A 15,723-nucleotide genomic window follows, 5' to 3' on the forward strand; every position below is an offset into this window, starting at 1 on the left:
CATCCCGAGAGCAGCCGAAGAACAAGCCACATTAAACGACGTGCTAAAAGGACTTAAAATCAAGGGAACAACACCAATAAGTTGGGAGCTAGAGCAAGCACAAGCCTTCGACCAATTCAAGGAAAGCCTGTCGAGAATCACGCTATTAGCTCACCCAGATCCAGCAGCTAAATTGGCAGTAACAACAGACGCTTCAGACACGGCCATGGGTGCCGTAATCCAGCAAAGAACCACTAATGGATGGCAGCCACTCGCATTCCTGAGCAAAAAGTTTAGTACAGCACAAACGAAGTACAGTCCGTACGACAGAGAGCTACTAGCTATCTACATCACCATCAAGCACTACCGACACTTATTAGAAGGCAGAATATTCACAATATTCACTGACCACAAACCACTAATTTACGCCTTCAAAAAAGACCCACTGCAGAGTTCGCCGAGACAAGCAAAACATTTAGAATACATTGGACAATTTACAACAGATATCCAACATATCGAAGGGAAGAATAACACAGTTACGACGCATTGTCACGAGTGGAGACAATACACGCAGCAGTAGAGTTGGAAACAATAGCTCACGAACTACAACACGATGTAGAGTTGGAAGAACTACTAAAAGATAAAGAAAAAATTAAGCTGACACACATCTTAATACCAAAATCAGCAGAGGCAACTTGGTGCGACACTAGCACATCAATTGTTAGACCATACGTGCCGAAAAGTCTAAGAGAACAAATTTTTCGTTACCTACATGGACTGGCCCATCTAAGGACTAAAGCATCGGCAAAACTAGTCAAAGAAAGATATGTCTGGCCAGGAATGCAGTGAGATTGCATGAACTGGGCAAAAACATGCATACAGTGTCAGAAAGCTAAAGTGACGAGACACAATCACACACAACTAGGAACTTTCCACAACCAACAAAACGATTCCAGCACATACACACAGACATTGTAGGACCACTGCCAGTGTCAGAGGGACACAGATACTGCCTTACCATCGTGGATAGATTCACGCGGTGGGCAGAAGTAATCCCGATACCGAACATCACGGCAGAGACCGTCGCTAAACATATTTTTTCAGACTGGATAGCGCGATTCGGCACACCAGCTCGAATAACTACGGATCAGGGCTGGCAATTCGAGGCTGAGCTTTTCCAGAACTTAACAAAGATGACGGGCACAAAGCACATCAGAACAACAGCCTACCACTCAGAGGCAAACGGGATGGTAGAAAGGTTCCACCGACAGTTGAAGGCAGCCATCAGATGCCACGAGACGGAAGCTTGGACCCAGACGTTACCGGTCATCCTCCTCGGCATCAGGGCAGCCTGGAAAGAGGATCTGAAGTCTACACCAGCTGAGATGGTTTACGGAGAACCAATCCGGTTACTAGGACAGTTCTTCGGTGGCCACAACAATAATTACGAAAATGAGGACACCTTGGTAGCCAGGCTTCGACGGACAATGACACGACTACAGCCCCAAATCAAACGACACGGACAAAGGGCAACGTTCGTTTTTAAAGACATGGAGACGGCTTCACACGTGTTCGTGCGACACGACGCACCGGCAGGGTCCCTCCACCAGCCTTACGACGGTCCCTTCGAGGTGCTAAACAGAGGCACGAAGACCTACAAACTCAAAATCAGGGGAAAGGCAATCAACATCGCGGTGGATAGGCTAAAACCAGCCTACACTCTGGCTGAAGAGCCTCCCACCAACACGCAGCTCAAGGTAAACACGGAGCCCACCAAGACCACCGAGACGACAGGAACGACCAGATCAGGACGGGCGGTGCGCTAACCCGTCCGTTTCAAATCAGCATAAATCAACCCAGGGCCTTAATACAACCAGAGGGATCCTGTAGCGTCCTGCCTTACGCCACATAAGCGTAACGGCGTATAACGCCGAGCGCCTGGCCGCACGGCAACCTAGGCACACAAGTACGCGCGCGGCAGCTCGAACGTACAGGCGCCGATCTTCGCGCAAGTGAAATCCGGCGGGACCCGTATATAAGGCCGACCACGGCAAGCCGAATTCGAGTCTCAGCTCGAACCGACTATAGGGTCAATAACATTATACGTCAATCAACTAGAGTACTCCTCTTTTGGAATTGGAAGGTAAAACTTCCAAAAACATTCGCCGCCAGCCGAGCCGCATTCCTCGACCAGCGTCGATCACCCAGGCCACTTCGACCATCGTACAGTGCAGCTGCCGAGCCGGAGAGGAAAGTGTCCTTCACCTTGCTGCCGTGGACACTGCAGCCAATCGACCTGGAGCCGCCTCGCTTCACCAGGTCACCAAGGGAGTTGCTAGCCACTTGGGACATCAGGATACGACGGTACACTTCATCACCAGCATCCTGGGCAGTTCCAGCGGCTCTATCTCCTCTGCCTCCATCTTCGATCTACCGGACAACCCAGGGGATGCAGACCACCGCAGTCAACCGGACACACAGAGGAGTCCAGGTGACGCAGCCGCCGAAATCAACGGCGGACCAGGAGACCCAGTCCGACTCCGACTGGAAGACGCCCACGAACACGGCGGCCACACAGATGGAGCCACCGAAGCGCCGCAAACCGGAGGTGGACGTCAACAATATCGACGTCAACAATATCGACGACAGCTCCTGGGGATGGCTCCTGTACACTAAGGCGACTCCGCGGATTTCGTACCGGGAACGCGTATATACAAACGACCCTTTTCAGGGCCCTGTAAATAAACGTGTAAAATAAACTGTACATAGATATCCATACTGCTAGTAATTGATTTAAGCGGAAACCTTGTCAACCTTGCGGCCAGTAGCGCATACTCTTCCGACTAAGATCGAGCGAACACGCAACCTAACGACGCCATAATTACATATACATATTATCATACTATTATATTATCATTCTATTATGTTATTCTTTTAACAGTAAAATACATTTTATATTTTATATTTTACAATTTATATTTTACATTACATATTACAATGGTATCCTATAATGTCCCCACGGTGATGTATCTGTGGTTTCGGGTACGATATACCGCTTATCATCATACGGACTCAAAGCAATTTTCGTCTCGCGGACACTTGGTGCAGTTTAGATCCTATACACGACTGCTGGCGCGTCATTTCGATCTCTTCGTTTAAACACCGCGTGTAATCTTCGAAGGTTATATTACGCGCTACGACATTACTTTTGACGCCTTTAACTTTCTTCGTGTCTTTCTTTCCGTCCACTCGTAACGCGTACATCTTTGCCCTGAGCCCGATGAATTCGGTCATTATCGCGCAGTTATTTTCATCCTTCATCAGACCCGGCACTTTTTTATTTACAAGCGGTCTATCGTACGCATTGTCCACCGCATAATCGCTCGTGTCAAATCTGGCGATATCGTGCTTCATGTTCTTATAGACATCCGCGCACTCGATGTGATATATGAGACTGTCTGTGTCGGTGTACATGATCTTACATTTGTCGCGATACAGAGGAAATATGTACTCGTGATGAAATTCGTACAGACACGTCTTGGATATGTTGAGTATGCATATACCCACGTAAATCGGTTTGTTAAATTTCACCTCGAGTTTACGCAATTCTACCGCAATCAGATTTTCCTAAAAAAACGCTTCTGCTATAGAAATTCAGTTTCGCGATCATCGTTTCCGCGGCGTACCGACCGTCCCATTTTGTTAATAATTTTACATCGACACGATTCGCACATTTTCCATCGTTTTGCCAAATACCGCGTTGTTCATTAATTTATATAAATTTATATAAATTTATATAAATTTTTCTCGAAATCGTTTTTCGCGACTGTTCTGAAATGTGTATTTAATTCTATATAATTTCGAAGCCACGGAGATTGAGAAAACTGTAAAATTTTATGTATTTTTGTCACACGAAGGCCGTGACGCGTACATTGCTGTAGGTTACGGTAGTGTATCACGTAACGCTTCTTATCGTACAACGTTGCAAGCAGTTTGCATTCCCGCTTACCGGGCGGCTTGTCGCGTGTCGGACAAAACGGTAGGTCAGTGTGCGTATCGTGAAGATGTTCCGGGTACTCGAGATCGACTTCGAGGATATACCCCGTGGGCGAATCTAACGTTATAGATGATGCGTTAAAATTCGACGCGTCGTCGACCCATCGAAAATCGGCGTAAGGCAACGACTGACACATTGCCCATCCGTATAAATTATTAACGTCAAAATACATCAAATACGACGATGGTTTCGATGGATCGTACGATTGCCGCATGTACTTGTTATTAGCGCGCGCGTATCTGTTGGAACATTGGCTCAGACCACCGCGTATACCGCGTTCTATAAACATGACCATGTCGATATCTGTAAGCAACTCGAACGTAATCTTTGTATGCTTTAACATAGCGTCCCACGTGTATCCGGGGAGAGTATAGTAATACATGGGGTCGAGTCCGTAACTTTTGATGCAGCTATCGCGAAAGTTTTCGAAAATATCTGCTAATAACAAGACGTCGATTTTGAGATACATGTCGCTATATTCGCCCAGCGTTCGAATGGAGAATCGCGCCCAGATGTTCTCGGCGTGCGCGTAATCGCTCTCGGATATAGTTTCACCGGTCAAAGAATTGTAAAACGATTGGCGCGGTGGTAAACGCGTATCTTGCAACCTATCTACCGAGTCGACGTATTCGTACGGAAAGATGTCTTTCCGTATTAATAAACTGAAATTTTCCGCGGATAAATTTTGAAATTTCGATTTTAAAATTTTGAGCTTATCTTTGTCTAGATAAGATGCCAATTTGTCGAGACTCGATGTAAGAAATTTGTACGAATCGATGAAGCGTAATTTTACATGATTTTTCCAATCGCCTTCCTTAAAGTCAACATTTTTTGTAAAAGAAATATATTTCTTTTTCGTTATCGGAAGTAACTCGACTCTCCCTTCGAATGCTGTGGTTATTTCCTCGATAATAAAATGCGAATCATAACCGGATAAATTGTGGAAAACTATCGGAATACAAAAAGATTCTTTGTAATTTAAATTACAATTTGAATGCGCGGGGCCTCTGTACCGCCCGGTCTAATGACAATGATCGCGAAAGCGTGTATCGTCTTCCGCGAACGGTTTTTCACATATGTGACATTGAGTGGCGTTGTAAAATTTTTCACACTCTTCCGATGTTAAATTTACCATAGGGACATTGGTCGTTAAGAATGAGATCTTCGATGAACCATGCTATACAATCGGCGCTACGACGCAAATGATACGCCGATAAAGATTCGTCGTACGAATAATGTACATAGTAAGCTATGCTAAATACTTGATGATGTTGGTACAATTTTTGTCGTTGTTCTTCCTCCGTTTTGGCCAGAACGCATTCCAGGTCGGCGTACACGACGAATGGAAGCCGCTCTTTCCTGTTGTAATTGTTGAACTCGAACCACTTCTCCTTATCGCTCGGCAACCGGATAGCGCAGTCGTTCATCTCCCCGCAGTCGACGGCATGTAACTGCAACTTGACGTCTGAATTAAAATAATGCAGGCATCTGTAAAAGAAAAATTTTTTATCATAAGATTTTTTTTATATAAATTATTTGATATAATTATTTTATATTAATATATACAGGTTGGCCCATTTTAATCCATCCAGTCGAATATCTCTAAAACCAAGCCCGGGAGAGAAAAATGTTTCAGACAAAAGTTGTTTGGTTTCGAGGGGGCTATAAGATGGTACCATTGGTTTGACTTTGAAGAGTCATTTGAAGGTCACATGAAGGTCACCTCAATCTTTTTAAATGGCACCCCCTATTTTTTATTACATATTCTTGTAGCTGACCTCGAAAGCTTTCCAAAACGCTATAATAAAATATTTTTTCATAGAATACTTTTCGAGTTATGAGGCTTGAAATCATTTCTTAATTTTACATAAACCGTAATATATCTAGTAAAATATTCATTTTTCGATTATCTTGCCTTAATACTTTTATGTACAAAATAATGAGAGAAATCAATTGGTGTAAAAAAAAACACATAGTTGTTTTAAAGAAAAAATATGTAATTGTTAATTGCAAATTACATATTTTTTCTTAAAAATAACTATGTGTTTTCTTTACACCAATCGATTTCTCACATTATTTTGTGCATAAAAGTATTAAGGTAAAATAATCGAAAAATGAATATTTCACTAGATATTTTATGATTTATGTAGAATTAAGAAATTATTCAAGCCTCATAACTCGAAAAATACTCAACAAAAAAATATTTTATTATAATGTTTTGGAAAGCTCTCGAGGTCAGCTACAAGAATATCTAATAAAAAATAGGGGGTGCCATTTAAAAAAATTGAGGTGACCTTCACGTGACCTTCAAATGACTCTTCAAGATCAAACCAATGGTACCCTCTTATGGCTCCTTCGAAACCAAACAACTTTTGTCTGAAACATTTTTCTCTCCTGGGTTTGGTTTTCGAGATATTCGACTGGATGCATTAAAATGGGCCACCCTGTATATACATACCGATCGCAGATATATTTTTGACCGTTGTATTTGCTCAACTGTGAACCGACAAGTCGCGATAAATTTTTTATCCACGCGAAATGTCCGACGCTGTTGTCGTCTTCCACGTATAGCAGATTCACATGCTTATCTCGCTTCTGCTTCGAAAGACGTTCGATCGGGACAATACTGTTCTTGTCTTCGATGCCGTACACGTTGATCGAGATATTGTTCGCGAGTTCAAATTTTTTAATTTAATTCACAGTCACTGGAAACTCAATGTCCCGGAGATTCAGCACTGTCGCGTAAGGCGGGTACGATGATTCCCGTTCCGCGTTCCTTTCTGCGGGATATAGAGCGGCGACCACTGCCCACGCGAAACACGCAGTGTCTTTAGACTGTACGTTAATCACCGCTCTCTTCATAGCAATCTCCCGCGGCAATTTAATATAACATCCCGCACGCATTGGATTATATTTATTAATATTCACAGTCAAACTCTGTATTCGCGACAATGCCCAGCCACCATCGCGTTCCTGAAATTCCTCCAATGATGCTAAAGTGGACTCGATAACGCGGCGCTCGAACCACTCGCGTAAATCCGATGTGCGGAAGAGTTCACAGTTTCTCGTATTTATACTTTTATTTGCACGCTTATCACCCGACACAAATTCGCCCTTGAATATAGTATTTATTTTTACACTGTTGTGTCTTTTTAGAACGTCTTGCACTTGCACGAGCACGATGTCTTCGGCATCCTCGAGAAATTGACGAGGTTCGATATAGTTTGCGTTAATCACGGCACCGGTCAGAATACGGCTATCGAACGCGGTATCGATCTCTCGCCAAACGAGTCTTTCCGCGTTATTGTCACCGCTGTAATCACCACCACTGGGAATAAACCGTCTCTGCAATCGAGTCTTTACACCTTCTAGTCGCGCGATTTAGCCACCTTTAGCCACCAGAGATTGTCTACTTCCGATCGAGAACCGCGGACGCTTGACACGACTGCGTTTTTCGAGCTCTTTGATCAATTCCTCGCAACGGTGCAGCCACGCGAAATACTTGCCCAAGGTGATAATTTGGCGAGATCCCTCCACCAGATTGCGTTCGATCTGCTCGATGTTTTCCATTTTTTACAGAATGCACATTGGACACATATTGCATGGAAATGTCAAATACAACGGATCCTTGCAATTTGAACAGTATCATCCATCCATTGCATCCAATATCTCAATTATATGCTTTCGAACAGCGTACATCATTTGACTATCCACACCTTGCAACGCAATCATACAGGAAGGACATACAGCTAAAGCACCACCCGTAGAATTATAAAAGTATATGATACAAAATTTTGTACGTCCGTTTAGAGCATTAATTTCTGCAATAGACACTATTTTGTCGATATATTCCATGGAGTTCTCACTGCAGTCGCTAATGCAATCACTATCAACTGACAACGCGTGATCTTCGTCTACTTCCATGTGATCTTCGTCTACTTCCATGTGATCTTCGTGTACTTCCATTTTTTATAAGTAAAGCACAAAAAAATCTTTCTAACGGAACACCGCTATACTTTTTTTTACAACCGACGTGTCAACGGGCGTTCAAATCACATACAATGATGATTTGATGCGCTTCAATCCTTCTTATATGAAGGAGAAAACAAAGGCGCAAAGCAGCCAAACATCGGCGCTGATACGCGTCGCAATTCTTCCGAGAAAAAAATCGCGGAAGACGATTCTGGGAGGTGCCATTTGTTTATATTGTTTATAAATTCGCATGCTGCGTAATTCAATGAGAGAGAGATAAGGATAGGTCGGGAAAAAATCTAGAATTACTTATATCGCGGGTGAGAGGTTGGGGGTGGGTACCTATATTGGAGGCGAGGGGATGAGGGGGCGGGAGTGTACCGCGAGAGCCATTTTGTTTGCAAAAACATGTTCCAACGCGTTAGGGTATGTAATACAACATTGCTTAAGGAATACCGCTGTTTATATTGTTTATAAATATTTTATCAACCGGACATGTAATACAATATTGTGTATCATTGCGATTTTATTAACCGAGCATGTAATACAATATTGTGTATCATTGCGATAAAACATCTAACACGCGCTGCCTTCGAAATTCCCTCCGTCCCGCGTGACGTCATTTCCCCGCGCCACCGTAATCCCCGCGCGCCTCACCCCCCCTGAGAAGACCTGAGTTAGAACTCTCCCTATTATCCTACTTACGTTGCTATACACCGTATTTAAAAGTTTTACGGCGATCGCCGGAGTGACGTCGACAGGTCTCATACCGATGGTGCGATGTTTTCGCGTATTGTACTCTGCAACGAGTCGAGATAGTTCGTCGATCCATTTGTAATTTCCATTCAGCGTAAACATTTTCCACATATTGTATTTTAAAGTACGATTGAATCGTTCCACGACCGAGGCTTTCATAACGGAATATGTCGAGTAATGATTAATGTTGTGTTTCTTCATGAGTTTCTGCACACTGGAGTTGTAAAATTCTTTTCCTCTGTCGGTTTGAAAATTTTTCGGACACTTTTTATCGTCTCCAATAATCTTTGCGATCGTTTCGGACATTGTAACGGTACGGCCTATCCCGTTCGCCACGGACTGGCTCGCCGGTGCCAAGATTCGGGAGTAGGTAGGAGAGTCAAGCTTACGAGTCCTCTTTCAGTAATAAACAAGCCTTTATTGGTAAATATCTTATGCTAGATGTTATCCTACGCGGTGATTATAACTAACTTAATATTACGCGAGCTTAACCTACGACGGTGCGCAAGTGCTTATCCTTCTAGCTAAACCTACGGACGATCACAGTAAACTTAGCCTAGTCGGTCGGTCGCAGTTTCGATCGGCGAGCGTGTCGCGATTGCGGAGTACGGCGGTGCGCGGAGGCCGAGTGCCGGGCAAACCCAGGCTGCGGAGAGGTCAGACCCGTCTCCGTCGGCGTGCACGGTCAGGAAGTCGAATGCCGGACAAACCCAGGCGGCGGAGAGGTCACACCCGTCTCCATCGGCGGGAACGGTCAGGAAGCCGAATGCCGGGCAAACCCAGGCGGCGGAAAGGTCACACCCGTCTCCGTCGGCAGGAACGGTCAGGAAGCCGAATGCCGGGCACTCCGGTGGGTGCCGCTCTAAAGCTGCGCGGTGTATCTCAGCCATTGTGTCCCTACTCTTCTCTAAACGAAAGTTCTCTAATCGTTTCTTAGATGATGGCTTAGGGCCTTTACGTTTAGGACGCTTCTGCTGCACTTTATCAGGAATTTCATTGTCTTGAGAGACAACGGTTGTTGGAACCTTCTCCATGATGTAAAAGTGTGAAAGAGATTAATAGATTTAGTGAAAGTAAAACTACGCTAGCGAAATCGGCCGGCTTAAAATCGCGTAGTGTGTGTAACGAGTTTGCCGCGTATCGCGTGTGCTTAGCTCAACAGCAAGTGCAATTGGTGAAATCCGATCGCGAAGCTACCCTTAGTGATCCGTTGCTTGAGGGTTGTCAAATCGAGCGCAACTTCGTTTCCGCTACCATGCTTGAGCAGGCCTCAAGTACGCCTCAGTCTTTCCGACTGACTGCTGATGTCATCAACTCTATCGGTAAGTTTGAGCATCTGGGTACGTCGTATCGTCCCGTTCTGAAGAGTGCATATATTGGTGGAGTAACCGATCGCTCTGATGATTCCGAACTTGTGCCTGACCCGTACACAGTAACATTTAAGAATCTAAGAGCGACTGTCGTGGCCTTAGCCGATGAACAGACTGACAGACGCTACAGTGCGTGAATTCTTTTGTGAGAACTCTCCTCTTCCTGGTGCGATTTGGAATGGCAATAAGTTGCTTAATCCAAATGATATTATGCCTCCCACATATAATGTTGATGATTTGGCTTACGACCAGCGATCATTCCGCGCTTTCTTAGCGACGATTTCCGGCAAGTGCCCCCACCTTGTGGGCGAGTGTGTGTTTAACGGCCACGGTAACGCTGCACAGCTAGTGTCTGTTTTCAAGGAGACTTTCAGGCTTGATACTAATCGCTTGATTGTTCCCAGCGATTCTGTGAGATTCCGTGCACTCCAACAGGTTGAGCCCGGTTTTATGGTGCGTGGCGTCCTCGGGCTCCTCGGTGAACTGCCTAAGGACACTGCTAATTGTTTGTACTCAATTCGATCCCCATTGATTTCAGAGGTCACACCCGTCTCTGTCGGCAGGAACGGTCAGGAAGCCGAATGCCGGGCAAACCCAGGCGGCGAAGAGGTCACACCCGTCTCCGTCGGCAGGAACGGTCAGGAAGCCGAATGCCGGGCAAACCCAGGCGGCGGAGAGGTCACACCCGTCTCCGTCGGCGGGAACGGTCAAGATTCAAGATGTCTCGGTTATCCCCAGAGATTCAGAACTGGTCGGAAGCTGGAAAGGAATAAGGTACCGGTCTGTTGCGCGAGCCGGCTTTTATACGGTTCGAGGGCCCCCCACGCTCGCGTGCGTCGAGGAGGGAGTGAGACTAGGTGGGGAAGCCCATAGGCGGGATCGCAGGTGGGTGCCAGAGATGTCGAGCAAGGGATTTACGCGAGAAACGGTTATAGTGAACGCCTTTATTTTTAGATTTAGGAACAATAATACAATACGAACTATGAATAATAACAATATAAACACAGGAACAATAACTATATTTACAGTGACGATACTGTCGTCACATCACCCCGCGCTTAGGGGGGTCCATCTAGGCGCCGAATTGCTCGGGGGCGGCCGTCCGGGTGAAACCTGATCACCCATCGGCCTGATGTGGTGCGGATCTTATATCTGCGCCCGATGATGGCCGATCCGGCGGGGACCTCGACGATGGTACCGTCGTCCAGGCGTACTGGGATGGACCCAACGATGGGTGGCCTGGCGGTCAGTGGTCGGGTGGTTGCCGGCCGGGCGGTAGGCGGCCCGACGGTCGCAGGTCGGGCAGTCGCTGGGCCGGCGGTCGTGGGCCGGGTAGTCGGCGGACCGATGTTCGTAGGCCGGGCGGTAGGTGGTCCGACGGTCGCAGGCCGGGCAGTATACGGCCCGGTGTTCGTTGGCCGGGTCATAGAGGCTCCGGTGGAGGTGTACGGTCCGGTGGTCGGTGGCCTGGATGTCGAGGCCTTGCTGGTCCTGGCAGCTGGTGGACGGCTGGTAGCCGACCGGGGGTCGGCTAGGGCGGCGATTCTTCCGCGGCGGCGCGGCTTAATCTCCGGCGGCGTCGTTAGGATGATCGCCTTCCGCCGGTTTGCCTGGTCGGATCGCTGGACGGATGTCCCGGGCCGCGTCGGGATCGTCCCGGGCTCGGGGTCGGTGGAGGCGGCTCGGCAGGCGTTGGCGGCGTCGTGGTCGGCGCGGTAGTAGGCCCGCTTACTTCGGACTCCGAGCTGGTGCTTATATCTCCGAAGAGGTCGTCTATTTCGTGTTGGTCCATAGCGACTGTTAATCCGCACGGGGTTGCACGGCCTTATATACCTGCTGCCGGGATGTCGCGAATCCGATGGGGGTGTCCCGTGGTTCCAGTGGAAGTAGCGGAGTCCGGTCGCAGGTCGGGTAGTCGCTGTGCCGGCGGTCGTAGGCCGGGCAGTAGCTGGACCGGCGGTCGCAGGTCGGGCAATATGCGGTCCGCCATCCGCAGGTCGGACCGTAGGTGGCCCGGCGGTCGCAGGTCGGGCAGTAGGTGGCCCGTGGTTCTAAGGGAAATTCCCTAGTAACGGAGTTCGTCCGAATACTCCAAGGTGGCGGTACTTCGGCGTGGTCGGTAACTTTCTGCCGGATTATGCGTCATCCTCGTCCACCCGAGGACTTCCTGGTATGTTCGGTTGCGGTTTCAGGTCCTGTACGTGGATATGCCGGTGCCATTTCCCGTGTTCGTCGCGTAGATCCACGATGACTGGGGATATTATCCTGCGTACTTCCATGGGCCCCGAAAATCGAGGGGCGAGTTTGGCGTTAAACGCGTCGTCGCGGCTGGACAGGGGGCGTTCTCGCTTCCAAACCGTGTCGCCCACCCGGAGGCGCCAGTCGCGTCGTCTCATGTTATAATGTCGCTCCTGTTTTTGGAAGGCTCGGGCTAGGTGCACCCTGGCGACTTCATAGGCCTCTTCCAGGCGTTGTCGATGCGACTCCGGCGAAGTCGGGTTCGGCGTTGGTTGTCGCTCGGCAGGATGGGGAGGTGCCAGTTCGCGGCCGTGGAGCAGAAAGGTCGGGGTGTATGTTGCCTCGTGTCGGGCGATGTTCACCGCGAACTGCAACGCGTCAATGTGCTCGTCCCAATCCCGGTGCCGGTCGCCCACGTATTGACTAATCATGGTCTTGATGGTCCGATTCGCCCTCTCCACCGGGTTGCAATGCGGCGCGTAGACAGGTGACGTGCGGTGCTGGATCCCGAATGATGCCAGCAAGGTGCGGAACTGGCGAGAGGTGAACTGGGTCCCGTTGTCCGAGATGAGTTGGTCCGGGCATCCATGTTGGTAGATGATGCGGCAGGTCACTTCTTTTGCTAGTGCCGTGGCGGTGGCGCGTCGCAGAGGAACCATCTCGATCCATTTGCTGAACCGGTCTTGGGCGGTCAGGAGCTAGACATGTCCACGGACCGAGCGTGGCAGAGGACCGACTAGATCCACTGAGACTTGCTGCCACGGGGCGGTCACTGGGGTAGCGTGCAAGTTCCCTGCTGGTCGTTGTTGCGATACCTTGTGGGTTAGGCAGCTCGGACAGCTCCGAACGTACCGGACTGTCTCCCGGAACATCCCCGGCCAGTGGTACAACCGAGCGAGTCGGGCGATGGTCTTAGCCACTCCTAGATGCCCTGCGGTTGGGTCGTCGTGTAGACGGCGTAGGATGTCGAGCCGCTGTTCCCGAGGGACGCACTGTTTCCATTGCTCGGTGGAGGGTACCTCGCTAAAATCCAGGTCGTGTAGCACATGTCGAAATAGTTGGCCGTCACGTATCTCGTAATCGGGGTACTCGTCTGGTCGGCTCTTTACCTCTCTAGGAGGCGTTGGTACCACGGACACGCTATCCGGTGTTGCATTGCGTTGAGTTGCGGCTCCCGGGAGAGGGCATCGGCTACTTGATTCTGTCCTCCTCTCCTATAGTGTATGGTGAAGTCGAACTGTTGCAGTTCGAAGAGTCACCGCCCCAGGCGTCCGGACGGGTTCTCCAGATGTTGCAACCACTTGAGGGACTGGTGGTCTGTTACAACGGTGAATCGATACCCCTCCAAGTAGTCTCGCATTCGACGGATTCCCCATACCACGGCGAGACATTCCAACTCGGTCGCGCTGTAGTTTCGCTCGGCACCGTTGAGCGTTCGGCTGGCGTATGCGATTACTCGCTCTCCCTCCGTCTGGTGCTGCGTTAGCACGGCTCCTAGCCCATGTGAACTGGCATCGGTTTGTAGCAGGAACGGTTTCTGAAAGTCCGGGCAGGCCAGAACCGGTGTGGAGGTCAATGCTTCCTTCAGTTGTTGAAAGGCTGCGTCTTCGGGGGTCCCCCATGTCCAGCTAGCTCATTTTTTGGTCAGCGCTGTAAGCGGCGCCGCTAGTGTCGAAAAATTCGGGATGAACCTCCGATACCACGAGGCCATTCCTAAAAATTGCCGGACCTTGCGCACGGTGGTGGGAGTTGGCCAACTGGTGATGGCGCTGACTTTGTCTGGGTCCGTGTGTATCCCTTGTCGATCAATTACATGCCCTAGGTAACGGAGGCTCGGACGGCAGAAGTGACACTTACCCGGGTTTAAGCGTAGCTTTGCCTCGCGTAGTCGCCGGAATACCTCTCTCAAGTGTTGCAGGTGTTCGCTGAACGTCTTGCTGGCGATTATTATATCGTCCAAGTATACAAGGACGTTAGGTTCGAGGTCGGGGCCGATCACTGTGTCTAGCAACTGCTGGAAGGTCGTCGGGGCCGAGTGCAACCCGAAAGGCATGACCGTGAATTGGTACAAACCCTTCCCTGGTACGGTAAAGACGGTTGCAGGTCGACTCCCTTGGTTCAGTGGTATCTGCCAGTAACCACTCTTTAGATCTAACGTTGTCAGGTATTTCGCCCCGCGTAACTTGTCTAGCGTAGCCGTGATGTGCGGCAAGGGATAGGCGTCTTTATCTGACATTGCATTCAGCCTGCGAAAGTCGATGCAGAACCTATACTGCCCATCTTTCTTTCGAACTATGACTACCGGTGAGCTCCAAGCGCTGTTCGAGGGCTCGATGACGCCTTCGGCGAGCATTCGGTCGACCTCCTCATTGATGACGGCCTGCATGGCCGGGTTTCGAGGCCGGTACCGCTGTTTGATGGGCGGTCCAGGCTTTAGCCGGATGCGATGTTCGGCTCGGTCGGTTCGTCCCGTGATTACTTCAAACAATGGTAACTCAGCAGTTAAAAAGTCCCGGAGTTGCGCTTCTTCGTTTGCTTCGTTGCTGGGGCCGACGGTGATCGTGTTGGTCCGGGAAACTGTCCCGGTCTGGTTCAACGGAAGTGGCGGCAAAGTGAATCCCATCTTAGCCCACAGGTCGGTACCAATCAGCACAGCGCTAGCTAGACCAGGGAGTATGCAGAAGTCGTGCCAATAGGTTCTCCCATGCCATCGGAGAGGCAGGCGCAATACCCCAGTGACCCCTACCCGTGTGTTATCGGCCAGGAGGACGTAGTCTCCTCGGTTCTGGGCTAGTCGGGGTATTCCCGGGAATAGTTGTGCAGTCTCTTCCTGTATGCACGAGACTTCAGATCCGGGGTCTATGAGAACCGCGAACGGCTGTCGCCGGATGTGTACTTGGAGATGCGGGCGCGGACGGTATTCTATTCGAGGCTGGGCTGGGAGACGGCCGCTACGTCCCCGGCCCGTTGGGCGTTTCCCGTCGGCGGGTGTCAGTCGCGAGTCAGGACACCATCTTTGCCGCATCGCGAGCAGAATTTTCTTGGTGGCCGCTTACAATCCACTCGAGTGTGGCCTCGCTGCTTACATCTCCAACAGCATTCCTCCCGGTTGTAGGTGACGGCGGCGACTGATGGTTTGGCGGTCGCTGGAGTTCGATCCTGTCGACGGTGGTTGATTTCCTCAATCTTAGATATCCGGGTCCGGAGTTCGCTCATGGTGAGCTGATCGGTGAGCGGAACATAGAGCTGATGCTCGGGATTCATGTTTTCGTAGATTTGCTCCAGCTGTTCTCGCTCGGAGTATCCCCCAGCTCGGCGCATTATGGTGAGAAGCGCATTGGAGTATTCGCG

General features: G+C 49.3%; 1 protein-coding gene across 1 annotated transcript; it reads right to left on the bottom strand.

The window, feature by feature from the left end:
• Positions 1-12,269: 12,269 nt before the first annotated feature.
• Positions 12,270-13,031, bottom strand: LOC105250519 (uncharacterized protein K02A2.6-like). Its single transcript, XM_011256667.2, has one exon. It carries the CDS (start codon positions 13,029-13,031, stop codon positions 12,270-12,272), a length of 762 nt encoding a protein of 253 aa, XP_011254969.2.
• Between the last annotated feature and the right edge of the window lie 2,692 nt (positions 13,032-15,723).

This window comes from Camponotus floridanus, unplaced genomic scaffold (genome assembly GCF_003227725.1).
Source record: "Camponotus floridanus strain SB8 unplaced genomic scaffold, Cflo_v7.5 scaffold282, whole genome shotgun sequence".
NCBI classification, from domain to species: Eukaryota; Metazoa; Arthropoda; class Insecta; order Hymenoptera; family Formicidae; genus Camponotus; species Camponotus floridanus.